The sequence below is a fragment of the Typha latifolia genome, chromosome 7 (genome assembly GCF_019914945.1).
Source record: "Typha latifolia isolate L0001 chromosome 7, TyphaL0001v2, whole genome shotgun sequence".
NCBI classification, from domain to species: Eukaryota; Viridiplantae; Streptophyta; class Magnoliopsida; order Poales; family Typhaceae; genus Typha; species Typha latifolia.
The window spans coordinates 7,559,647-7,586,673 of NC_133092.1; the positions used below are offsets into that span (position 1 = coordinate 7,559,647).

Genomic DNA, 27,027 nt, shown 5'->3' on the forward strand with positions numbered 1-27,027 from the left:
TAATTAAAGAGTTAATCTCTTATTTTATTAATTAAAATATGATTAAATAGATTTATATAAAAAAAGAATAAGAGATTAAAGTAGTACAAGAAGAAGAATGATAAATAATATTGCAAATTTATCATATGAAATATTAGATGAAAAAGATGAAGAAGATGAATAAGAAGAGTACGAGGCTATTTCTTTCTGTTAAGTTATCTGATTAATATTTAATGAAGTACTAAATTACTGAAGAACAACTTAGAAAAAAAAAGTGAGAAAAAACTTGAAATGGAAAATGGACGGGAACAAATGGAAAACCCATCATTTACCAAAAAAGAACGAAACAAAAAAAAACAGAAAAGAAGTACGGTAAGCCGGTAACCCGTAACCTGGTTGAGGGAAGCACGAGCTACGCCCCTATGGCGGAAATATTACTATCCGGCTGAACCGAAAACAGGAAAATGAAGACGATGGGAAAGAAAGGCGTCCCAGACTGGCTCAACAGCTCGCTCTGGTCCTCCAATTCCTCCCCCAACCCCGAAAATAACTTCCCAATATCTTCCCCAGAAAACCTAATTCCCACTCCTTCTCCGATCCAAGCTCCGATTCCCGAGCCCCCTCCTCGTCCTCCATCTCCCTCTCCCCCTTCTCCCGCTCCTATATCTCCGTTGCCACCTCCATCTCCGAGCTCCTCCCAGGTCTCGCCCGAAGAGATTACGCGTCAGTCTCAGCTCTTGGCGGAGGTGCGGACGTCAACTAATCTTTCTTCTTGTTAATCCAAGTTCTGCCTCAGATAGTTAGATTTTGTTGGGCTTAATTCGTGTAATGGTGACCAGCTATCGAAGAAGGTCATAAATCTTGGAGAATTGCGGAGATTGGCTTCGCAGGGCATTCCGGATGGTGCGGGGATCCGCGCCACTGTTTGGAAGGTCTGCATGCTAAAATTTCAAGATTTCAATCTGCATATGGATTCATAATTTTACACTTTAGTAATCTGCTAGTGAAGACAATGGAGCTTGTAGTACATAATGTTAGCATATAGGAAGTAATTTGAGTTGGTTTATGCAGCTTCTTTTGGGTTATTTGCCGAATGATCGCGGATTCTGGGCAGAAGAGTTGGAAAAGAGGCGATCTCAGTACAAGGCTTTCAAAGATGATTTTTTGGTGAACCCAGTAAGTGTTCTTGTGGATTTTAGAGCAGATATAAACTGTGGAGCTTTTAGTCATCTAAATGTGAGGATTGTGTTAGACTAAAATGTCTCGTTTAGGTGAAACTGTAATGTTTCTGAGAAATTTTCTTGTTAGTCAGTCAGAAATCACGCGAAGGCTAGAAGAATCTTCTGGTAAAAAGGGTGGCGAGTTTGAATGTGGAGACAGCTGCTTGCTCCAGAGGTCAGAGATAACACATGGGGAGCACCCTTTGAGCCTTGGGAAGACCAGTTTGTGGAATCAGTTCTTCCAGGTACAGTTTTACTGTTCGGGTGGAACTTGTGTGGTTGATGCAACAAAGAAATAAATTTAGACAACTGTTTTACATGTTATAAACGTAATATAAGTAGTATTAGATTGTTCTACTGTTCTTTTTTTTTCTTGGTCTGTTCTTATTGTTATGTATTAGAAGCAGTTTACATTTACATACTGGCTTTTGATCTTTATTTCCTCTATGACACAGGCTATTGCATTTTGTACATCTGACTTTACTGATGTGATGCGAACTGGGTTATCTCTGATCACATCAACGAGATATTATGCTCGATGGATTGAGTCTAGTTATCTTATTTATTTTTCTTACGTGGTTTAGTTAGAGTTTAAGTAGGTTAGTGTTTTTTTTAATTAGTTAAGTTCAGTTTAGTTAACTTTTGCGTAGTTTCACAAAAATATTTAGAATATATTCGTACGACATTTGAATATTACGAAACCACTTGGATAAGATCGGTAACATCATGATCTACAATTTTTATGTTCAAAGTTTATCTAGATTCAGACTCTATTTGCGGCAGAATAAAGAGCAAACCTGATGCCAATTTTTTTTTGTATTTCTTGACATGCTTTTTTTTTGTTATTTGGTCTCTTCAGGGTCTTTGGGACGTGGGCTAGCCTATAAATATGTGTCTACGCAGCCATTTTGATTAAGCATTGATTATATTGAGGATTATTTATCTTTATTTTCATCGCTCTCGCTTTCCTTCTATCTCGTTCGACTAACTCTTTGGCTGATCTAACTTCAATTTAGCAATGCCATTGCTTTCTTCCTCGTCGACTAATCACCCCCTTTGTCCCTAAGGAACGGTCAAACTTCTCCCTCATCTGCCTTAGTTTACCATGTTATCATCACCTGCACAATTTGCCTTAGTTTACCATGTAACCTTTATCTAGGGTTATCATCTAGTAAACTACATCCTTTGTCAAACCTCTACTACCAGTGCATTTCTCTTGTTCTTCTTAGTGACTTAGACTACTTGCACGCCCAAATCCGCCACCGATTTCATATTCTACGGCTTGGCCTTGCTTAACTATACATAAATTCCAAATTTAAAGTCTAGATTGATTGAACCAAATACATTCTTAATTGGAACATATCATGATGCATGTCACGATCCAAAATTGGAATCATAACCGGCTATGTACCTCAATGCACTTGAGATACACGAAGCCTTAATATTTTTCTAATTCCCAAAATAACAAGAATTTAATTATGAACAACTAACTCCAATAAATATAATCAATAATAAAGAAACACCAATGTCATCGATAATGTGTCACCAATCAAACTAAAATAATTGGTTTAGAATAAAATGTCTAATCCAACCGATGGACAAAATAGTAAAATCCTAAGTGGAGGTGGGGTTCCGGTGCATCTCACTCAGTCACCACGTGGATCAACACTTGAAATATTAGAAGAAGGAACCCATAAGCCAACAAATATAGCTCAGGGAGTGGAATCCACTCAAAAGCCAAATAAATCCAAATCTATAACATAACTTTAAATAAATACAAATCTAATAATATAAAATGAGAATCTTATTAAGCTTGCTTATGATAATAATAATAATAACAATACAAGTAATAACAGAGTAAATCATATTTCATAACATGGTTCGTAATATGTTGAATTTCTTTCAATGTTAATAACAATATCATATGTCTCAACTTGAGACTGTTCTTGAGGATCCATATCAACTACAAGTTATCTGGATATGCACTCAAGTCTTTTGTTTATAGTTAATTCAGTTAGGGTCACCAAGAGGTATCACTATGTGATAAACTCACCATGTCTTTTCTACTAACCATGGAGAAAGATTAGAGTCACCTTAGAAAAATTTCTAATCTAGTTTGGGATTGTTCTTTAATCGTGCTAGAGTCACCTAAACGGATTATATGCTGATCAGGTATAGGACTGACCCTCGGACTTCAAGGTAGTCTTGAATCACCACTGGGTTAGAGTTTTTATTTATAGGATAGATTTTTAAACCGATATTTGAGATCATATTCAGATTTGGACTTGCCCCCCCCCCCTCCCCCCTTTTTTTTTTTTAATTCTCACAATGTGTTTCATGTGTGTCTCCTTATAAGCACTTAGTGAGTGTACCAAACACAGAATTGGTCTTTCATTCCTTAACCTATCAAATAACTATAATTTAATATAAGACATATAACAAAAGTGAGGGTCCAAGTCTTGAAAAGTTCTATTAACATCAAAGTGGAAATATCTGGTGCAAGTTTTGACAAGTTCTATCAACATTGAGTTGGAATATTGAAGTGTGCTGCACCGTATATACTTTATACTACCTTATCTATCTTGATTGGTTGTTTATTAAAACATTTATTAGTAACCAAGATGTGTTACTGCTACCAGTCCTGTCTACAGAATAATTTTATTTTTCAAATCGGTCTTTTCCTGTTGGCAGCATAAATAAAAATTCTGATGCCATTTTGTTAACTAGTTTACAACATCACAAAAATTTGTGCGTTCTTGGCATATCACTTCATCATAGTGGTCTACTTTTCTACAAGAAAATGAATGTATTAATGATACTCAAACATATTCATATATATCAATAATCTCTGTTGACAGGATTCAGAAATCATAGAGCAGATTGATCGGGATGTAAAGCGGACTCATCCTGACATGCACTTTTTCTCTGGAGACTCATCTTTTGCGAAGTCCAATCAAGTAATTTCGGATTTCCATTTCTCTTTTCATGTCAGTTGATGATAACTATATTATATTTGATTGATTACGCTTTATTTACAATTTCCAGGAGTCCTTAAGGCACATACTTATCGTATTTGCAAAGTTGAACCCAGGAATAAGATATGTACAAGGGATGAATGAAGTTTTGGCACCTCTTTTCTATATTTTTCGGAGTGATCCAGATGATAATAATGCTGTAAGCCATATCAACGTTTCTTACAGTTTGCTTATGTTTTAAAATTGCTTTTTCATCTGTGGAATTGAATGTCTTTTTGTACCACACAGTATTTCTACAACTATAATAGTGGAATATAATATAATTGTATTGGGTGATAGTGCATTGCATTTGTTTAATTATTTAGTGAATTGTGATCCATCAAATTTCCATTTTTAAGAGTAAATATTGCATGTTTTTAAATTTTAGGACCTACTTGGAAACATGACCAACCAAAATCTTGCATTAGTGGTACATCAATAAATTTTATGGTCCTTTCCAATGTCCTAGAATTGTGCATCCAGTATGCACAATAATGTTAGCTAAGATACGTTGAACATTGGCACACGTACCAACTTCAGGTATCTAGAAAAATCCATCATGTGAACCTTGAAAAACTGACATAGGCATACCAATACTTTATTGATGTACCATAATATAAGTGGATATAAAGATAATGAGTTGTACTTTTCATTAGTTTAGGAAGGCACGAACATGCCTGTATGACTCCCTTGGCTATGTCCTACACATGTTGGACATTGACATGGCTCTGACACATGTCGGACACGCGGAATGTATCCAAAATTTGATAGAAGAAATTAGTTGGACATGCCAAGGATACACGTGGATATGTGAGGGACACAATTGAGATATGAGGGCATGATGTGGTAGTTTTTTTCGCTGGTTAAGAGTATTGTTTTTGAAAAAAAATTTTTAGCCAACCTAAAAACCCGTTAGACTAAAACTCCAAAGCTATAAATCACTCAACAATCCTCTAATATCCCCAAACCCAATTAAGCTATGAGTTCCAGCTCTCTTCCTCGCGATAAGGGCTGCTCTAGTGATGGTGGAGGTTTACAATGGCGGAGAATGCTGATCTCCTTACTTCCTCTTGGTATCTCTCTCCCCCTCTCCTCTCATTCTCTTTGTTTGATAGGGAACGTAACATTCCCACTGTAGTAGGTGGTTGCCCAATTGCACCTTTTTCTTTGTTTTTTGTTTGTTGATTCATTTTAGCATTTTTGTGTTATGTTGTAAAGCATTTTAGCCTAGCCTATTATGAATTTTAGCTCAACATACAAAGTGCGTTATAATTGCATTTTTATGTATTTCTGTTATAGGCTAGCAATTTATTGTTTTACAAATATTAATAAACTACATATATTACTTATTTATTTATCATTGTATTCTAGATGTGCCCTCATCCTATTTTTACAAGATTTGTTGTATCGTTATGTCAGTATGACTATATCACATTTCTATGTCTTGTGTCCGTGCTTCACTGCATCAAATTTAATTTTGATATAATTTGAAAGTTCTCATTATTGATTTTGGAACTGGTATGGCTGTTCAAACTTAATTATGTAAAATTCTAAAAGATATTCTAAAATGCAAGAAAAATCCTATTTTTACAAGATTTGCTGTATTGTTATGTCAGTATGACTATATCACGTTTCCGTGTCTTGTGCCCGTGCTTCACAGCATCAAATTTAATTTTGATATAATTTGAAAGTTCTCATTATTGATTTTGGGACTGGTATGGCTGTTCAAACTTAATTATGTAAAATTCTAAAAGATATTATAAAATGCAAGAAAAATCCTAAAAATCACAAAAAATGATAGAAAAATAGCAAAATATAGATTACTCGTATGAAGTTTGAAAACTACAAAAATATACTTAACCTCATTGAATTCCAAGTTGGATCTCGAATATATTTATGCTCGTTATCATTATCATCATGAGGATAGAAATACAATTATCTAGGATCTTTAGATATTTCAAAAAGTGATTCTATCATATTAGTCATATCGAATGATTGTCTGGGAATTAGCATAACTAGTATATGAGTCATATGACCTCTCGAAATGAAATGAATCATAGTCATAAAGAGCTACTTTATCATGGCAATGCCGAAGCTGGTAAATATGTAAATTCTACGTTTCTTTTTCTTCAATTGTTCTATCATGATATGTGAGTTGATCTCTATTATCTTTCTTATCAAATGTGGAAGGGATAATGTATCACTAGGAGTATCGTCAGAGCTTAGTGTATTTCTAGTACTACTAGTGCTACTATTTTTCATTGCCGAATGACTCGTCTTAAGCCTCTCCTTATCACATGACCTTCATCTTATAACACTTTATGCAACTAAGGATTATCTTTATCATCCAACAGTCTATTCTCCATTTCTCTGATCTATGTAGGTATTTTTATCAAAAACATAATTCAAATAAATTATTTGATCATTTTCTGCCTTTTCAAAATTCTTTTCCTCAATTGTCACGATTCGAAATAAGAATCATGATCGGCTATGCACCTCAATATGCTTGAGATACATGAAGCTTTATTAATACTTTCCAAGCGTACGATGGCAAAAAAAATAAAATAAACAAAGATTTGCTTTATAAAATTTAAACTAATTGCAATAATTATAAAACAATGTCATTATTTTTGAGTCTCTAAACGAAATAAATTTAACTGCTAATCTAAAACATAAAATCCAAAAGAGCGGAAAAGTAAATAGGTGGATCCTAAGTGGAGGTGGAGTCCGGGTACATCTTGCTCAGTCGCCACGCTGACTATTACCTGAGATAGATAAATAAATAAAAGAAAACAACTATAGCTCAGTGAGTGGAATCCACTCGAAAATCAAATAAATTCTAAATTATATTAATGCTTGAATAAAATTAAACTAAATGAATAATATTCATAACAATTTATAATAGGCATGCTCTTTAAATAATGACAATGATAACAATAGTGAGTCATAACTTATATCCTTGCACAGTTTCAACATATTAACATCTTTCTAATATTTGTACTATCATATGTCTCAATGGGTCTATACCCTATGGATCCACATCAACTAGAAGTTACTTCGAGATGACGCTCGGGACTTTTCTTCATAGTTGATTCAGTTAGGGTCATCAGATGGTATCATTATGTGATCAACACACTATCTTTTTCATTAATTGCTGAGAGAAGTTAAAGTCACCTAGGAAATTTCTTATTTATCCTAGGACTGTTTTCTAACCCCGCTAGAGTCACCTAAGAAAGTCACCGCAGTGTTCTGATTTATGACTTTCCCCTGGACTTCCAGATAGACTTGAGTCACTACGGAAAATCACAAGCGATTTATACCGGGATTGTTTTTTAAGTCGTATCAATACTAGTCTCATTTTTCTTTTCACTAAAATTTAATATTTGCACAAAGTATGATGATGCACTGTGTATAATGATTAAATGCACACAGAAAATGTAACAATTAATCTTTTTGCACGTAAGGATGAAATAAATAAATTTGCACACGGAAAATTTACATGGTCTGACAAGGTACGAAATGTAATAAAAATAAATATGTGAGTGAACCCACTTACCTGAGTCTAAGCAAGACAACTGAATCTTAAATCCCTAGCTCACGTGCTAAAAATCACCACCTTTAATAATAAATAACAATAATATTTTTAAATAAAAAAATATTAAAATTTTTCTACAATTTAACTCAAAAATTAATAATTTGGGCCAAAATAAGCCCAAATCAGTTAGGCTGGGCTGCAGTTGGCTCGCAGCCCACCCAACCAACACTTAAATGGATTGGGCCCAAGGCCCAATCCATTTAACTAATGGAACCGGGTCAGGTTCCTTGGATTCGGATCCAACCCGACCCGAATCTAAAAGCATAAAAGGAGAAGGCCAGACTCGGGTTGCCCGAGTTTGCCTTCTCCAAACCGAAGGGAATCGAAGGGCGAGAGAGAGAAAGGGAGATAAAAAGAGAGAGATGCCGGCGGTCACTACCGACGACGATCCATCGGCCGCACCCTAACCTCCTCGACACTCTCGCGACCCAGTAGACCATGAGAGGTGGAGGAGGAACCGTAGATGACGGTCGACAGCTCGACTCCATGGCCGACGGCCATAGAGTCGTCTCTTCCACACATCAAGCTATGAAGACTTCTGATGCAGGACAATGTCTTGATTGTAGAGTTGAGAATAAAAAGTAGAGAGAATAATCAAACCCGTGGAATTCACCAATCGGGGTGTCGGAATCCACCAACAAATACTCAATAGGCAAAAGCTCTCAAAATATTCATTAACCTATAAAAAATAATTACAAGTCTTTATATAGGCAAAATAAAGTAAAAGACACAAGACGAAAATAGCCCTAGAAGGTGACTAGTCACAACCCTAGTTAAGCTAAAGGGCCACGGGTGTAGCTCTTTTGTGCTTATGAGAATAAATGTGATGAAAAGTGGTGTCCCTACCAACTTCAGGGAAGCATGCTTGCGACACGAGGTCGACGACGCGAGGCTTTGGCACACGAGCAACAGCGACCCGAAGCCGCCGACCGACGTGAGTTGCCGGCGAAGCCGAAATCCCACAAATCAAGTATTTTTGTTCTAACCTATTAAACTAAAGTTAAAATTGAGGGGTGGGAGAGGGCTTACCAAGGAGTCACGTGGTGGTCTCCGATGGCTCCGACGGCACCCGGTAGGCTGATTCCACTGCGCGACTCCGACGGTGAGAAAGAAGAAAGCGAAGGAGAAGAAGAAGAAGAGAGAAGGGGGCTGAGGTGATTAAGGAGAGAGAGAGAGGATTAGGGTTTAATTTATAGATTAAAAGAAAAATCCAAATCTAATCTGATTCGGCTTAGGCGAGATTTTTCGCTATGCCTCGTCGCGTGCCGGAGAGGGAGAGGGGAGGGGGTTGCACGTGTAGAACACGTGCACCCTCTCTCAAACTTTTTTTTTTTTCTCAAACATCAATATCATATTATGATAACAAAATACTAATTTCTCCAACATCTCTATTGCTAATCTATTTTGCATTTTGCTACGTATCAAAGAGAAGGTCGTCCAAATTCACATAGTCAGACTTAAGATATTATTTGGTATTAGTGTCAAATTTAGTGCCCCTCCCGTCTATAAATTAACTACTATTCAGTTATAATGCTACTAGAAATAACTACAATAACTTTAGTATTATTGAAGTGGCCCAATTCTCAATCTATCTCTCCAATTGAAGTGTATATTGCATATATTTTATAAGATAATCTTCTAATTAGGTGCAACAAAGAGTATAGAATTATTTAATTGAATCATAAAAGCTTATTTATCACAAAGGATTTACTTGTGCATGTCGGGCTACAATCTATTAATTTTGTTCCTGTCATTAGTGACATTTCTAGAGATCTAGAATTTTGGATTTAGAAAACCTATATATATAGTAATTTTTAAGCATTAAAATGTTAAATATTTACAAATGAAAGTAAATTGCAAGCACGACTATCAAACAACATGTATATCTCAATGTTGCTAGTTGTGTGTTCCATCAGGAGTCAATCAACTTTTACCGCTTCTTTCTTTATATCCATAGCCTTATACATGAAATCTATCTTAGACTTTTCTTCACTGTCCACCATTTGTAATACCTTAATAAAAAACTCAAATACTATGGTGATAATGTGATATTATTCTAAAAGCTATTTCCAAGAATCATAATCTTCAAAGCTCTCTACCTAACTTCTAATCTATAGTTTTTATTTTTTTATTTTTATTTGTGTAGACCATTTTTGTAATGTAAACATCTACATGAGGTCATCCTTATATTTCATAATGATTTCTAATACTCGAAAATGAGTGACAAATCTAGATATGTCAGATCTAATGATTTCCTTACTACTAGTCAGTTGCCTGAGTAGATGAAGAGCCTAGCCATGATTATGTATAATATTTATTATCCTTTGACCTTCATGTATCACTGTTTCAATTTTAGCATCCTTGGCAATATCCTCTAACATGAAATCAATCTTTTCTAAAAATATGATATGCAATTTTTAAAATGAGTAATAGTATTCAGACTTCAAAAATATATTGTCTCTATGCCTAAGTACATTAAGAAATTAATTAAATTTCTTTTATTTTGTATAGTCTACTCATCACACATTAGAGTATAACTAAATTTATCCTAATATCATATAAATGTCTCAATATAGGTGTGAAATTTATTTATCTCTAACTCAAACTATTTATTAGCACTACTAGGAGGCTGAACACAATGCCTGTTGATTTTATAACATCTTTGATAATATGGATTATCTACTACATTAAAAAAAATATGTTTATAGCAAGATTCGAAAAATCAGGATCGGGATTAGCCTGCTGAAAAAATGATACGTATCGGCTGTATTGGTCGTTTGGATTGGATCGAACTTTTTAATTACGTAAAATTTTAAATTTTATTTAAAAATGCAAGAAAGCTTTTAAAAATTTAGAAAAAAATTATCAAAAATAAGAAAATAAAAAAAGAAAAACTATGGTGCAATGAAAATTGAAAAGAATAAGAGATTAGAAAGAAAGTGAGTGGAAGAAAACTAAACAAAAGAAAGAAAAATTATGGTGTAGTGAAGAAGAAGAAAAAGAAGAAGAAAAAGAAGAAGAAGAAGAAAAAGAAGAAGAAGAAGAAGAAAAGAGAAGAAAAAGGGAGAGGGTGGAAGAAATAAAAAAATTGAGATGAAAATAAAGAAATAAATATAAAAATTATATACCAGAGTTCGTCAGAAATCGCCCGAGTTTGATTTGCATTACTGGGGTTCGCCGGAGCTAGATTTCTCTGTAAGAGAAATAATGGTTATATGATAAGGCGAGAAAAAGAGAGAAAGAGTGAAAGGGAGAAAGAGAAAGAGTTCGGATTGGGCCTAGATCGGCCGATTCGACGAACCATGGTTTATAGAAGAAAATTTAGAGATAACTTTATCAAATATCAGTATACTTTGCATTTTTGATCCCTCTAAAAAACAAAGATAGGGAACAGGTTACCTACTCTTAATGGTCAAAGCGAGCCGTTTCATTTAATTCTTCATTCTTTAATTCAGAAAGTAGTGGTTTGTCTGTAACCTCTTTTTCTTTAAATATATGTATCCATCAGTCCAAATAGTTCTATACTCTAGTATCACAAGAAGTGTCACACTAGAAGACCCAATCCCTAGATTTGTTGAGCCAAGCCAAATAATTTTTTTTTTTGTTGATATTTTGATCAGTCACTGTCTGATTTTATTTTTATTCTTGTAGAATCTAAAATTTGATAATTGAATATCTAGAGAAATTGATTTAGCCAGAGCAACATTTATGATATCATCAACATCAATGTAATCAATATAAAATGGTCTAAACCTGTTGGCAATTCGAGAAATAAAGTTCAACCTCTGCAATACTCTTACGCTACCTCTAGGCTCCAGAACTATTAGATCAATATACTAGTATCTCAATTCGGTGAATGTAGTAGGTGAACATTCGCTCCACATAATGAATTAAGGGATCAGTTAATATCTTGGTCATCTGAGGTTATGTAATACTTGTAGGAACAGTACCATTATTTTAGACTGTGGTTACCTTGTTCTGTCATGTGAGATTTCGTTTTCATGTGGTCTCATGAGATTTAATCTATGCCGGCCGTCTCGGAAATTCTCAGCTATATGGGGGACTTGGATGGTGAGCAAAAAGCGCTTACCAAGCGCGAAGGAAAGCGCCTTCGCCACTTGAGCCGCTTGGGGGAGAGAGGACCCCGGTCGTTGCTATCTTCCTTCAAGTGACAGAGAGGATCGGAATACATTTATTTGCTAATATGATGGCCGGTCATAGTTCACGAGTGCCGATTGCCCTTCTTAGCTTTCATTCTCTCGAAGGCAGTGGAGTCGCCTCGCTCATAGGTCCGCGTCAGTATGGACCAGCTCCATCCGGTGTGTTGGCCTCTCTCTGACCTGATAACTAGTATCGCCATCAGTCAGCTGTACAATGGTTGGATTATCCTCTCCCACCTCTCCAGCTTGGGAATCTCTCACAACATGTTCTTGATATTGATTGAGTTGGAGGGAGTCAGAGACGCCCAGATGGCTGTTCCTAAGAAAGTGATCATATATTGTCTAATAAAGATTATCTAGTGAATAATTACTTATGAAACATTTTGCTGGAACTTTTCACATGCAATGTCTTTGTCAATTGAAGAATTAATTATATGAAGTTGTATATGATCTCATGATCAAGATAAATAAAACTGTATCATAATAAGTGTCATTCACCTGGCTTTTCTGCTTGTCATGAATTATAAAAAGGAGAAAAGAAAGAGGAAAGGAAAAACAAAAAGAAGAAAATAAAAGGAAAAAGAAATAGAAATAAAATGTGAATGCTCTTATATTTCCTAATCTATGGTTATAGGCATGGATTCCTTGGGAAGATTGCTTTGCACCGAGTAGATGGGATAAAGAGGGAATATTTGTATCCCAAGGTATGGCAAAATTATTTTTTGACATCCATCTGAGGGACATCAATCAGAGGATGCCATTGGTCCATCATATACTTTTAGCTGGATGAAACTGAACACTGTCTTTTTGCTAGTGTTTAATAATGATCCAAATGCAGGACCTACATATCAATACTTGATTAGATGATCGGTTTTGTCGTGCATACTAGTATCTTTCCACTGACTCTGTTGATACTAAATTTCTCAATGAGGAGACATATCTTATATATCTTAATAGGTTGAAGTTTGTTGGAGATGTATGTAAGCTACTACTTTATGCTATCTCCTGCTAGTTGATTGCCTTTTTATCTAGTTCCACTTTCTCATAAGTATGCTAATTTAGCTTTTAAACAGGACTGTGCAGAAGCTGATGCTTTCTTTTGCTTTGTCGAGTTGTTAAGCGGGTTCAGGGACAATTTCTGTCAAAAACTTGATAACAGTGTTGTTGGCATTCGGTCTACAATAAGTAAATTATCAGAGCTTCTAAAGAAGCATGATGGAGAACTTTGGCGCCATCTGGAGATCATAACAAAAGTAAGAAACAGAAAATTGCAATAATTTCCTCATACTATTACGTGAAGGTCATAATTAAAATTTCTGTTCTTTAAAATCCCATGCAAATCACATGAAGTTGTGATCTTACAGGAACATTTTGGATGACAACAATTATTCCGTACTGCAGAATTTCTGCCTTATAAACATTAAAATGATTTGACATAACTTACATCCTTCATCTTGCTTTATTTCCTGTGATCAACTTACATTTCTGCAGTTAAATGAGGATTTTACAATTATGATTTCTTCAATATTGAGCTGGGTGCTGCTAGTTGATTCTATATTCATGTGAAGTTTAATTGTAGGCTGATAATACATTAGGATTAACCCAAGTACTTAAATTTTATTTGGGCTGATAATGGATCAGGCTTAACCAAAGTCTGAACATAGATATTTTGGTAAGTACCAAAGGCAGGTGCTGGTAAAGAGATGAAGCCCAAAATCAAGTGCACCTCTTGATTGTCGAGACATTCATGGATAAGTACATAATTCTAGTGCTATTGCCATTTTCATGACAAGCATTACTTATGTCCTAATATTGAAAAAATATGTCAGGAGCTTCTTTGGCTTCATCTTTGGCATCATCTGGTGGTTGCAATACAATTATGAAATAGAGAAAGTATGATAATCTCTTCTTAACTGATTGTTTTATAGTGAGTAATTGGAGCTTGTGATTAAAACTTCTCAACTATTTAACAATATTTGTGAGTAAATTGTAAAATACTTTTAAAAGAATTATGAATATTGAAATTTTGAGAGAGATGAATCCTAAACCTACTAGGTGTAGAAGATATGGAAAGTCAAAGTCAAAGGCAAAGTCAAAATTCAAAGTTCAAATCCTACTTGGAATATGAATGCTTATTCTACTAATTTAGAAAATCGATTAATAATTGGACTCTAAAGACCGAAGCTAAGTAGGAGATACAATTCAAAATCCTTCTATGACTAGAAAAATCTAATACTATCCAAACTATGAATTTAAATCAAACTCAAGTCGGAAAATTTATGTAATGGATGACAAATGTAAGTGCAAAATTTATGTAATGGTAAGTTTGTGGACATAAAGTAGTTTGAAATATGTTATACAATCTAAATTTAATGTTAGATCAAAACATAAGACTTGTGGAAGAATGTACATGCAAAGCATATGAAAAAAAACAAGCAAAAATTCAAGTCAAATTAGTAAGATTTTAATTCTGCAGGCTGGGTGTGCACCTAGAATAGTGCGTTGCACAACCGATCACAAAATTCACATATGACTCTGTATGTTATTCAGAGCTGGGCGCACACTTGATAAATCAGGTGCACACCTGACAATCTGATCAAAAATAGAAACTTTTGAATCTCATTCAAAGTTGGTGTTCTTTTGGTATTCTTCTAGTATGAATTGCAGAGATTCTTCTACACTTAGTTAAAGGATCCAAAGGCAAAGCAAGACATTCATCCCATCTAAGAATCCCTTACCTAAAGGAGCTTTAATTTTTTATCATTGTATGACAAACAATTTCAGTCCGACTGCTAGTCAAACATTGTTTACAACTTGTAGCATTTTAGATAAGCTAAAACCAGAGGTTAGAAGGACGATCAATTAGAGAGAGCTCAAGGACTTTCAAGTTCATCATCTACGAGTTCCTAATTTCTTCACAGAGCATATTTTCTTCCAAAGTGTAAGGAGAGCTACTACATATGTTTGTGTGCTAAGCTACATCAAAGTTTGATCATTGAGCATTAGAGGAGTTGAACTAACTTGTTTATATTGACATCTACACCTACATGAGAATTTCAAGATTTTAATCACGTCGAGTTGAGGATAATTTATGAGAATTGAGGAGCAATCTATTTCACCGAGTAGTTCATTGACGTGGAAACTTCGAGCAAGAGATAAACTTAATGGTGAAAACGATTGTAAGTGAATTTTGTATCTACGCTTGAGTGTGAAATAGATTGACTTGAGAAGTTGATCGGATCCTCGATTTTTTCATTTCTTAGTCGAAGGTTTTTCCATGTTACAAAAATTGTGATTATGTACTTGCCATGCTTTTACTTTTTCTATTCATTCTCAGCTTTACGTTTTCTAATCTTAGCTTTTCACTTTCAACTTGAGTTCAATGCATTTTCATTGTTTGAGTAGTATTCAATTTTTCAAGTACTCGAAGGATTCAGATTACTTAATCTAATTAGGATTCAGTTTACAAAGTTTGATTTGGAATTGATTTGTAAACCTAATAGGATTATATTGTCCTAGTTTGATTGGATTTGATTATTTAACTTTGACTTTGACTTGGGGTCCATATCATCTACACCTAGTCAATCTAAGAGTGCTATCTCCCCCAAAATTTCAACAAACACTTGAATAATTTTTTTAATGTAGGAAACCTCTCTAACCAAAAGAGGAAAAAAACCACCAATTCGATCAACTTTTCGGATCAATTTATTTCACTCAAATTGTAGAAATAAGATTCTCTTACAGTCACTTTTACCGTACTCGTTAAAGTCTGCTTGCTTGAACTCCTCGATGAAATACTTTGTTAACATAGATTACATCCTCATTTGATTTTCCTTGGCATGATTCATGAATGCTCTATCACAATGGTTAACGTCGATGATGACAACTTGATAGACTTTGATACCAATTGTTAGGCTCTGATACCAATTTGATAAGATTTGGAACCAAAGATAGGCTACGCTAAGATTCCTTTAAGATCTGAATTTATTACAGAAATCAGTCCGCGCAATCGAGGAAAAATATTCGTCAGATATTCTCCGGTAGTTAGAAAATTACGAAACCAATTGGATTGGATTCGTAACTTCCTAATCTACAACTTTCGTATTTACGCCCTTCACAGATTCGAACTGTAGTAGGGACGAAAACACAGAATAACGTGGGTGATGGTGGTGGTGACAGGTGGAGTGGATGTTAGGGTTATGGAGGGGTATGGAGATGAGGGTGGATTGTGGAAGTGATTAAGGGAAGTAGACGAAGGGAACGAAGTGGTCGAGATCCTAAAGAAGATGGGTGATTCGACAGACAACGGAGATTAGAAGTGAGGAGAAACCTTGCCAACGGTAAAGGTGGAAGGATGGTGAAGAGGGAGGAGGGAGGAGTTTAAAGAGAAGATAGGAGGCAAGAAATCAAGAATCCAATTCTCTTATGAAGTTGGTTGCCATCCATATATTTATAGAGGCTAGCCAACAACTCCTAAAACAATATGAAACCCTAATTCTAGAGGATTCCTGTCGATCACGTTCGAATGCGCCCGATCGCGTTCGAACACACTCAAAAAGTCCCTTATCTGGATTTGCGAACGCGATACAAGCGTTCACAAGTCGTTCGAATGCGGGTGTTCACAAATGCGTTCACAAGGCTTTCACAAACGCGGGCGTTCACAAGCGTTCGAACGCGACTCCACCTGCGTTCGAACGTGACCTACAGGAATTTTATTTTAATAAAAATTTAACACCTAATGCAAGAAGAAAAGATCCTAACTAAGTGTATCAGAACTCAGTTTAGCTCCTTTGGTGATGATCAATCTCTGATGTAGCCTAGCACACGGATACACGTAGGTGACTCTTCTCACACTTGTTATGAAGTATGCTACACGATGGAACCTTGAACTCATAAATAAGGAATTTGAAGCTTCTTAAGTTCTTTCTAGATGGATCCTCTCTAACCTCTAGTTCAACCCCTTTGAAGTTCTACAAGATGTATTTGGTGCTTAACTAGCACTTGAATTAATAACTTCTCACACAATGACAAAAAGGATGAATCCAAATGGCCAATCTCGATCTGGGCCCAATACTAGTCAGTTGACTGGTATCAAGGGGGTACCGGGTGTATTGGCCAATACCCGATCCAGGTCGAGATCGGTTGATTTAAGTCAAACAGGTCGAATCCATAACAGATTTGAACCGCATTCAACCCAAAGACATCATTGATGTTCCCATCCTCCTCTCTCTTGCTTTTTCTCTCCTAACCAAAGTTGGTTCTTCTCCAATATAGAGATCTAGCTCCAGCGAGTTTCTTTTGAACTTTACGATATAGATCCAGCTCTAGCGAACTCCGGCGACCTTGAGTATGTGATTTTTTTCCTTTTTTTTTCTCTTCATTGTAGATGCAAAAAGTATGGTTTTCTCTTCCTTTTTTTTTCTTTTCGTTTCTTCCACTCTCTCTTCTTTTTCACTGTAGGATTTTTTTTTTCTTTTCGATTCTTCTACTCTCTTCTCTTCTCTTCTTCACGGTAGAAGAAGTAGAAAGTGATTTTTAATTTTTTTTCTTTTTTTCTTCTTTCGGATCTTTCACTCTCTCGCTCTCTTTTTAATTCTTTTTTTGAATAAGCGAGTGTTTTTTTTAAATTTTTTTAGTTTTCTGGCTTCATATATGAGTAATTATTATTTTCTTATTTTATTGTCATTTTTTCTAAATTTTTAACTAATACAGTTGATAGATATTATTTTTTCGGGCAGCTGATTTCTATTCTGATCCTAAGTTTTGGAACCTTGATAGAATATGAAGCTCCTTTAGGTGAGAGATCCTTGGATGGGATCGAGACCTCTGTTCTGCCTCTAGATCTCTTTCATAGGGTGTGAGAAATCTATTTAATTCGTATTATGAGACTCACTAGATGAAACACTAAGTTTGATTGTGTTAGTGAACTTTCCTTTGCTGTTTTGCGCAATCAGATTGAAATCAATTCGAAGCTGGTTTGCATTGAATTTATATTCCTCAACTTTCCAACGCAAAATCTGTTCCGTGGTTATTTGAAATCAATTCGAAGCTGGTTTGCATTGAATTCAATTCGAAGCTGGTTTGCATTGAATTTATATTCCTCAACTTTCCAACGCAAAATCTGTTTCCTCAATTGGAAGCTGGTTTGCATTGAATCAATTCGTAGTTAAGTAATATAAGTCATTAAAGCATGTCCAATTAAGTCATATAAGTCTTCAAGGCAAGCCCAGTTAAGTTAAGTAAGCCTTTAAAATAACTCGTAACTTGAGTTGTATAAGCCTTTAAAGCTAGTCTTAATAGAACTCATTGTACCCAACCTCTATATATAAAGGGGCTGTTGAGCTGGGCTTCTTTATTTAATCATCCAAGCATTGAGAAATTTTTTAGCTTTGAATTTGTTTTAAGAGTAAGAGTAAAATAATCTAAGAGCAGAAGTAAATTAATAATAGTTGTTTATTTTTCTAGGAGTAAATCTAACTTAAAATCTTAATTCTACCTCCAAACCTTAGCTATCATCACCTCCACAAGCCATCCTACCTTACAGCCATAGCCGTCCACCATCACACTTGGTCGTCCACCACCTTTCAATGACTGTCGCAATATCGAATAATTACCAATCTATCTAGTTCTGGCCTTCCTCCATTAATTTTATCTTTTCAGTCCGACCTCAAGATCACGTGAAACCAAAGCCACTAGATCCCTGACTTATGAGGCTTCCTCCCATAAAAACATTATAATTTTCTGACGTCCAGGTCGTTCCAGATCTTGTTCGTAACATCTAGAGAAGAGGAATGAGAGCATTCATCAACCAATCTAGATATAGCTCAAGCTTCTATTATTCTATGAACTATTCTTACAATATTTCTTTTCTTCAAATTCCTTACTATCATTTAATGGGTAAGATGTGAAGATGTCTTCTTCTTTCCAAGATAAGTTTGCATATACACCTTACATTCTAGAAAATTCCTGATTACAACTTGGATTTTCATTATTGCAAATTGTACCCTGGTTTTCCATATAAAGAAAAAAAACTTTTAATTAGGTTAGCTTAACATTGTTTGAGCGGATGACATAGAAAGGGAATATTATATTATGTTACTTAACTTCAGCAACTTCAGTACTGTTGTTACCTTTACCCAAGACCACTGTTAACTTCTGTTGAAAAAATTAACGGCAAGATGGTTTTTGCTCATTTTACGATAAGAGGATGGTATGATTTGCAAATTGAGAAAATGCAGGGCTCAAATCAAAATTTTACTTAAAACTATGGTGTTGTACGAAAATTCCCTTATTATGTCTTATTCTCCTTCTCTAACATATTGTCTACAAAGTGGCAAAACAACTCAAAGTAGACCAATGACAACATATATGCATCAAAATAATGTGAAATCATTTGGCCTACTTTCTTCCTATTTTCTTTTCCCCCTATTTTCCTAGTATATTATACAACTCTTTCCTGGAGCCATCAATCTGAAAGCAGTACTTTGAGCATCATTTAAGTTATGTACTTATGTACTTTATAAAATAAACAAATAACTAAATAGGCATGCCAATCCATGAGGCTCCTGACTGTACAAGGTCTACAAAGGGCAGATGTATGCATTATGCAATCTTACACTCATTTCTGAAGAGGCAGTTTCTAAAATATAAACTCATGACCTCTTGAATGCAAAGGGCAAGTCTTATCATCAGACTAAGGAAAATCTTCTACCTATATACTTTATGATAAACTAAGATTTCCTGGTAACACAATTCACATCCTATATAAAGGTATTAAAAGATTGTTAATTATTAAGATAACCTACATATAGAGCTTAACTACCCGAATCATCAAATAAACTACAACCTTCGTCCTTTCCTCTATGCTCCACAAACACAGTTCATCTTACATCAAGACCCAAATCAAAATTACCAACAGAGCAACATAACTTAACTAGATTTCTTTCTGTTTTGTTCACCTCTCAAGATTATCCTTTAGACTCTATCTTTGAATATGCTCATGGCATAAGTCCATTGCCACAATCATTATCAAAATATACCTTATCTCCCTTCTTTCTTCATTCCAAACTATTCCATTGAACTTCAAAATTTTATGGTACATGAACTTTTGCATTGGATTTTGTGATCAAAACATTATCTTTAGGTAGGTTTCATTGTCAGGAGCCAATATAGAAGGATGTTCGAACATTACAATTAAATAACCCTCTCAGGATTTCCAGACTCAAAATTCTCATCAACAATTCTCCTAGTTTGATATGTACCAACTTGGAGTCGACCTGAATCGCGAGCTATTCTATGCAGTCAAGGAAGAATATTCGCCAAATATTCTCTAAAAAGCGGAAAATTATGAAACTAGTTGGAATAGCTTCGTGTCTTCTAGTCTTCAACTTTTATATTTAGACCCTTATTAGATAAGGACTAAATCTGGGTCTAATCTGGTTAGTAAGCTGATAGTTGGTGTTGGTGGTAGGTATGGATTGGCTTGTAGATAATAATGGAGATGGCGTCGATGCTGGATGATGATGGTGGTAGTTAGGTAGATTGATAGTTCAGAGAAGGAGAGAGAGAGAAGTAGACCTGCCCGATGGAACTAAGGGGATCGGCGGACGAGGGAGATTAGAAGTAAGACGACACCGTTCCAACAGGAGAGGCAGTGTTAGTTGGTAAAGAGGGAGGAGGGAGATTGAGGCCAACAGCCAAGTTGAGAGCAGAGATACTAGAATGCAAAGACAAAAGTCAATTAATCTTTCATTCATGCATACCTAAGATACAAACCATAAAGCCCTATTTATAGAGATTAAATCTAAACAATCATAAACAACTTAACTAATTCAGTCTTTCTTACTTATCTCAGATTAGTCCTTCGTTCGCCACAGATAGAGTCCGAATCTATAGAAATCTTATCTAGGTGGCTTCATAATATTATAATACTAGATAAATATCTTCTAAATATTTTTTCGAACTGCACAGCTAGATTTAGCTAATTACATAAAATTCTAACCTAATAAGACTTAACTAAACCAAATAAACATAATAATTAATATAACTAGACTCATCCATCGAGTCCAATGTCCTGTTGATATGATTTGATTTGACCCGGTTCATATCATAGTTCACAGACACAACTATTGGAACACTGGGGCAAAGTAGTATATCGAAAAAGTTCACTTTGCACATATGCAAGATAGAAATACTAGGCAATATGACAATATCTCTATGGGCGTGATTGGTTGTTAGGAAGTGAGGAAAGTGAATATACTAGCCTATTCTTATTATTTGATTGCACAAGGTGAATTACGAAGCAATTTTTCTGATTTCCCCTTAAATCATCAAACTTCCCTATTTTTGGCTCAATCCACTTCCGCCCTAGGGAAGGAGTGCACTTCCTAGCTCTAGTTACCAATCACATGCAAAACATGTGACCATTAAATTCCTAAAAGATTTTCTATCTCAACACGTATATATATTTTTTTCATGTATACCTTTCTAAAATCTCTTATCTACATCTATATTCCTCTAAAAATTAGTAGTTATATTTACGAAACACTTGGTTTTGTATAAATACCTTTTAAACTTTTTTTGGATTACCATCAAACCTAATAAACTATTAAACTTTCACCAAGTTGATTATCAAAAGATAAAAATATCCTTATTCTTGTGTTTACATTCTTTTCAGTTAATGGAATTTATGTATTTTTATATTTGAAGCATGGATCCAAAAATCAGCCGATCCGGGCCTGATACTAGTCAGTTGGCTAGTATCAAATGGGTATCAGTCATATCAACCAATATTTGATCTATATTAGGATCGATCAACTTTGATGTCCTCATGGAAGACCTCACAAGAGAGAGGGCGTGCTTCTCCTCATTTTTCTCTTCTTTTTTTTCCCTCTCTGCGTTGGGAACCTAGTACTAGTAACTGGGTGCATGTCACCTCTCACTTAAACGTCATGCTATCTTTTGCACTTTACATATATATAGTTAATTTGTGAACTTTTGTTCTTATGGAGGTAAATTATTATTAAAATTTTAGTTTTTAAACTTCATATGTGCGTAATTATTATTTTCTTATTTTATTTTCATTGTTTCTAAATTTTTAGAAATTTTACAGCATTTTTAAATATTTTTAGAATTTATGTAATTAAAAGTAGTCTGATTCGATATTAGCGACTAATATGGGTCTATATGAGCCAATACGGCCGATTCGTGTCATTTTTCTATATAGCTGATCCTAATTTGAAGTACTGAAGATTTTAACATATAGTTGTCAAAAAATAAATTGAAGGGTATCCATGAAAAAACTATAGCTTTTAAAGGATATATACACAAATTTAAAATTGAAGGAAGTTTGGAGGAAGTTTTTGTTAGGAAGTAACTTCCATAGGAATTTCCACTTCCCAAGATCACTTCTTAAACAAAAAGTTGGAGGCTATCGTTTGAACGGACAAAATTCTGTTCAAACATAATTCTATATCTTCTATCCATTTGAATGGGTGGCCATTAGGATTTGTCAATCCGTTCAAATGTCTGACATAGTTTTGAGACCAAATTAGTATATTTTTAAGAGTTTCTTTTGGTTTAGAGTTTATTTTATTTCCTAATGTGATTAGCACGATTAGGAGACTATTTATATAGTGTTCACTTATGTATAGGATGATTATTCTCTTCTGTGAAAACCCTAGTTTGGTCGGGAAATACATTATTAAGGAGCTGTTACAGCACGCATATCATGTAAGTGAAATACAATATTGAGGAGTTGTGTTTTCACAGACTTGAATGCTTACATGGTTTGAGCCGTTTGAAATCTTTTGTGATTGAGGAATGTCTATTATTCTCACTCTTTTAATATTGAACCAAGTCTTACACATTAAGAGCTACATGGTAGAGAGCATATTTAATCCACAATTTCAAGTTCTACTATACTTTGCAAGAAGGTTTTACTGAAGCATAGTTGTGGTCCTCTTTTCTCGAGATATAATAGGCCTTCATCATCAAATAAGATCGGGGTGATTCATAGCCAACGTGTATAGGAAATATTGGACTCTTGAGCCATGAGAACACTTCATACTGAGAGAATGTTTTCCAAATGTCCAAAAATTCAAATTCTTTTATTATGTCTCCTCTCAATCCCCAAGATCTCAAATGCAAAATATTTAGATTTCTCTATTTCAAGTATTCTAAGCCAACGATGGCCGTGCCGTAAGGAGAGAAAAAGGTAAGGGACTACTCGCCTTTGCGTGTCGCCGAGTCGCCGTCGAGTGTCCTAGCCCGAGGGAGGGAGAAAGAAAGATCGAGAGAGAGAGAGAGAGAGAGAGAGAGAGAGAGAGAGAGAGAGAGAGAGAGAGAGAGAGAGAAAGAGAGAGAGATTATTAGTTAAAAACTTAAGATGTAGATCCGGATTGACACGAGCTCGAGTGACGACGAAGGCGAATGGCGATGGCAAGCTCGATGACGAGGTCGATAGTGAGCGGCGAAGCTATTAGGAGGGGTGCCATGCGGCACCCCTCGTGCCATGTGCCGGTATGCCGCCGGCACGGCCATCCATGTTCTAAGCACACGAGGATTGCCATCAGGGAAAAATATTTGGTACAAATTCACCTACAAAAAGAAAGGATTCCAACTAAACGCTGAGGAAAGTTAATGTCTAGAATTGATGACCCGTTTAGAGTAATATATTGTGCACAGGAAAATAATTACAGGATAGACTTCTCAAGTGATTATAATGTTTCTACAACTTTTATTGTCGCTAATGTATTTCTGTAATATTGAAAATATTGCAAGAGACGGCTCAAGGATGTCATTTTCAATCTAGGGAGAATGATGCAGAAAATTAAAGGCGGACGTTCCCTCTAATTTTCCCTCTAATTAAAGGCGGATATAAAGTGGTGATCTTATATCCCATTGCTTCATCAACAGCTACCATTTTTCCCTCTAATTTTCGACATCAACTTCACTTTCCTCACTTCTCAAAAACTATACATGCCCTATAAGTGGCATCATCTAGATATCTTCCCAAGAGTGAACTTTGTCTATAAGTGCAATATTTTGGTAAATTCGTGGATGCAAAACACTAGTAAATATGATATGTAATCTAGAGTTTTATGTATGATCAAATCACACTATTTATAGAAAAACAAAACGTGCGAAGAAATTGAAAATTAGAATCAAATCAAGTCAAATTCAGCATTCTGCAGAAAACGATGTAAACTGATATTTACATCATGAATTAATTAAAAGATAAATAGACTCTATCTATCAATCCCAATGTCTTCATGATGCGATCCGATCTAATTCGGTTCGTATCATTGGAACACAATTTTTGACTGTATCATATAACCTAGCTAAGTTGTTTGTAGCGAGCAATAATTTCAATATTATTCGACTCATGTCATATGACTGACTTTTTCTATTGTGGATGATGGCCTTAGCTTGCGATGGCCTTAGCTTGTGAATGGCTTGTTGAATTTTGGAATTCTTAGTGATATGAGATTCAGTAGGTTTCGTCCAATTTTTTTTAAGGTAGTTTTGCAATACAAAGCTATTATACATTAGGATCTGGATGTTATTCCATTTCTTTTTAACTTCTCTTTAAGATTCTCTAAGAACTTTGGCATTCAAATTTGATGTCAGGGCAAACATTTCTACAGTGATAATGCATCTCCAAAATGTATAGTTACATAAATATGACTTTTGCAGGTTAATCCTCAATTCTATGCCTTCAGATGGATTACTTTGCTATTGACTCAAGAGTTCAATTTTGCTGATAGCCTTCACATCTGGGATACACTTTTAAGTGATCCTGAAGGCCCTCAGGTGTAGTTTGTTACATGGCAATTAATTACATCTGATATGTTGAGATGATTAATACGCAATGGTTCTCCTGTGGAATGATTTAAGACATAATATTGTAAATGCAGGAAACACTACTGAGAATATGCTGTGCTATGTTGATCCTCATCCGGAGGCGTCTGCTATCAGGTGATTTTACGTCAAATCTCAAGCTGTTGCAGAACTACCCGTCAACAAACATTAGTCATCTCCTATATGTTGCTAACAAGTTGCGCAGGCCACAGAGTGGCTAACTTTATAATCTGCTTGTTCTGTTTAACATTTGCAAATTCATTAACTTTTCTCCTTTTTAGCCATTTTACGAATCTTAAGGAATTGTCAATTAGCATGTTGTTTTCTTGTATGCATAGATGCAAGGTTAATCAGATTTCTTTCTTTGTGGCTTTCCTTAATCCATTTATGGTTAAGCTGCACTTTAAGTTGTGCTTGGATTAGATTTTAATTAAGCATTTGACACAGATATTTCCAAAAAGAAACTGTGGTGAGTTGTAAATCAATTGAATGGAACATTATCACTGGTTTAGGTTCAAAATATATGGCTTATTAATAACGTGACTTATATCTTTTACCAACTGATTTGGAAGGGAATATGTTGCCTGTGCTGTTTAGCGTTCAGATCAAGTCCAGATTAATAAATATTTCAGTATATGTGGTGTTGTCATTGTTCTGTTCATATCTTCACTGCTAATCTTTGCACTTGTGCATGTGAACCTTTTTGTTAGGAAGGCATTAAGCTTGTTATTTTTACTTGCATTTGTAATTTTAGTTAGATGAAATATTATATTTTTATAAGTTATATTCAGTAACTTGAATGTATAATGTTGTCCCTTGAATCAGCCCTTTGGTTCTTTCCTTCATGAGAAGACAAACGCAGTCCAAGTATCGTTCTTGTTTGAACCAACTTCTGAAAGGCCCCCCACTTTTTTTACGTTGTACTTTTTAATTGGATTATGTGACCATCTATTAACTTTTTATTTTCAGAATTTTGCTAAAACTTATGGACATTTTGAAATATCAGTCGGAAGGAATCCGCTGGATGTTGTATAGATGGTCGACATATCTGAAAACATTTTTTTTTATCTCTTTAGGGTTAATTCGAACAAAAGATAGGGTGCTTATTACATTAAAAATTACGAAATTTACTTTGGATATCTTACTAGCTTTATAATATACATTTAATTCTCATATTACTAATATTACTACTCTTGGTTGACTAATCATTAATTATACAAAATAGTTATTATCCAATCTTATAAAATTATAAATGTGTATGTCTACTATTCTGTTTTATACATAATAATATATAATAAATTGATATAAGTACATATATATATAAATATGACTATAAGCATATATGAATCTAATTATAATTAATCAATCTATGAGCATTCCTCTTATAGAAGTATATAAGCTCCAAGTATATATGCAAACATTTATAATTATAATTAATTAATAATTATTGAAATAAGTATTAGTGGGTGCATCATATGCATTGTAATTTGCAGGGCATATAATATTATTGAAATAATTAATTGTGTAAAAAATCTAATTTAAATTAAGTAAAGAATATAAAATAAATAAGTAAAAGAAAAGGAAAAAACACAGAAAACTCCCTCTAGCTTAGGCCTGCATTGTTGTAATATAGTGGAAGAAGAAAAATAGTAAGAGAGGAAAGAAGAGGAAAATGGGAGGGGGAGCTAGGCCGTGGAGAAGAAGTCTGACCATTGCTAGCTAGTTAGTGGTTGGCCTCTCATCAGTGGCTCAGTTCCTGGCTAACCTGGGATCGAGATAGAAAGAGAAGAGATAAGAAAAGAGAGGAGGAAGAGAGGGAAAGTGAGCTCACTGGCAAGGGCATCTTGGCTGCAGCTCTTCTTGGTGGGGATCCAAAGTGAGTGGAGTCGGCAGAGCAACTAGAGAGAGTGAGGAACTAAGCGAGAGAGAACGAAGAGGGAGGTCCAATTCTAGGTGGCCACAACAAGTTGGCCGTGACTGGCGGTGGTGCATGGTGCTCCGACGTCTATTTCTTTGTTCATGCAGAGTTGGGGACAAGGTCACTTAGAGCGTGATCGATTGCATCATGCCTATAAAGAAACTTTCTCCCTTATAAAAATTTCAACCCCAAAATTTACATACTCGTAAACAAATATAGATATTTAGATCAGATTACATCCTCACGTTCTCAAGGTGCTTCTATTGCATGAATTCTTTAT

The 27,027-nt window shown here is 35.0% G+C and overlaps 1 protein-coding gene across 2 annotated transcripts; it reads left to right on the forward strand.

Moving 5' to 3' along the window:
* The first annotated feature begins 413 nt into the window (after positions 1 to 413).
* Positions 414 to 25,896, forward strand: LOC140792730 (uncharacterized). 2 transcript variants are annotated; one of them, XM_073143893.1, is made up of 10 exons: positions 414 to 725; positions 819 to 911; positions 1,051 to 1,155; positions 1,292 to 1,444; positions 4,058 to 4,156; positions 4,245 to 4,373; positions 13,042 to 13,221; positions 24,665 to 24,781; positions 24,886 to 24,946; positions 25,655 to 25,896. In XM_073143893.1, exons 1-10 carry the CDS (start codon positions 444 to 446, stop codon positions 25,675 to 25,677), a joined length of 1,242 nt encoding a protein of 413 aa, XP_072999994.1. In that variant the 5' UTR covers positions 414 to 443; the 3' UTR covers positions 25,678 to 25,896. The 2 variants fall into 2 exon arrangements, with proteins under 2 accessions (XP_072999994.1, XP_072999993.1); XM_073143892.1 differs by lacking the exon at positions 25,655 to 25,896 and having other exon boundaries at positions 415 to 725; positions 24,886 to 25,209.
* Positions 25,897 to 27,027: the final 1,131 nt, after the last annotated feature.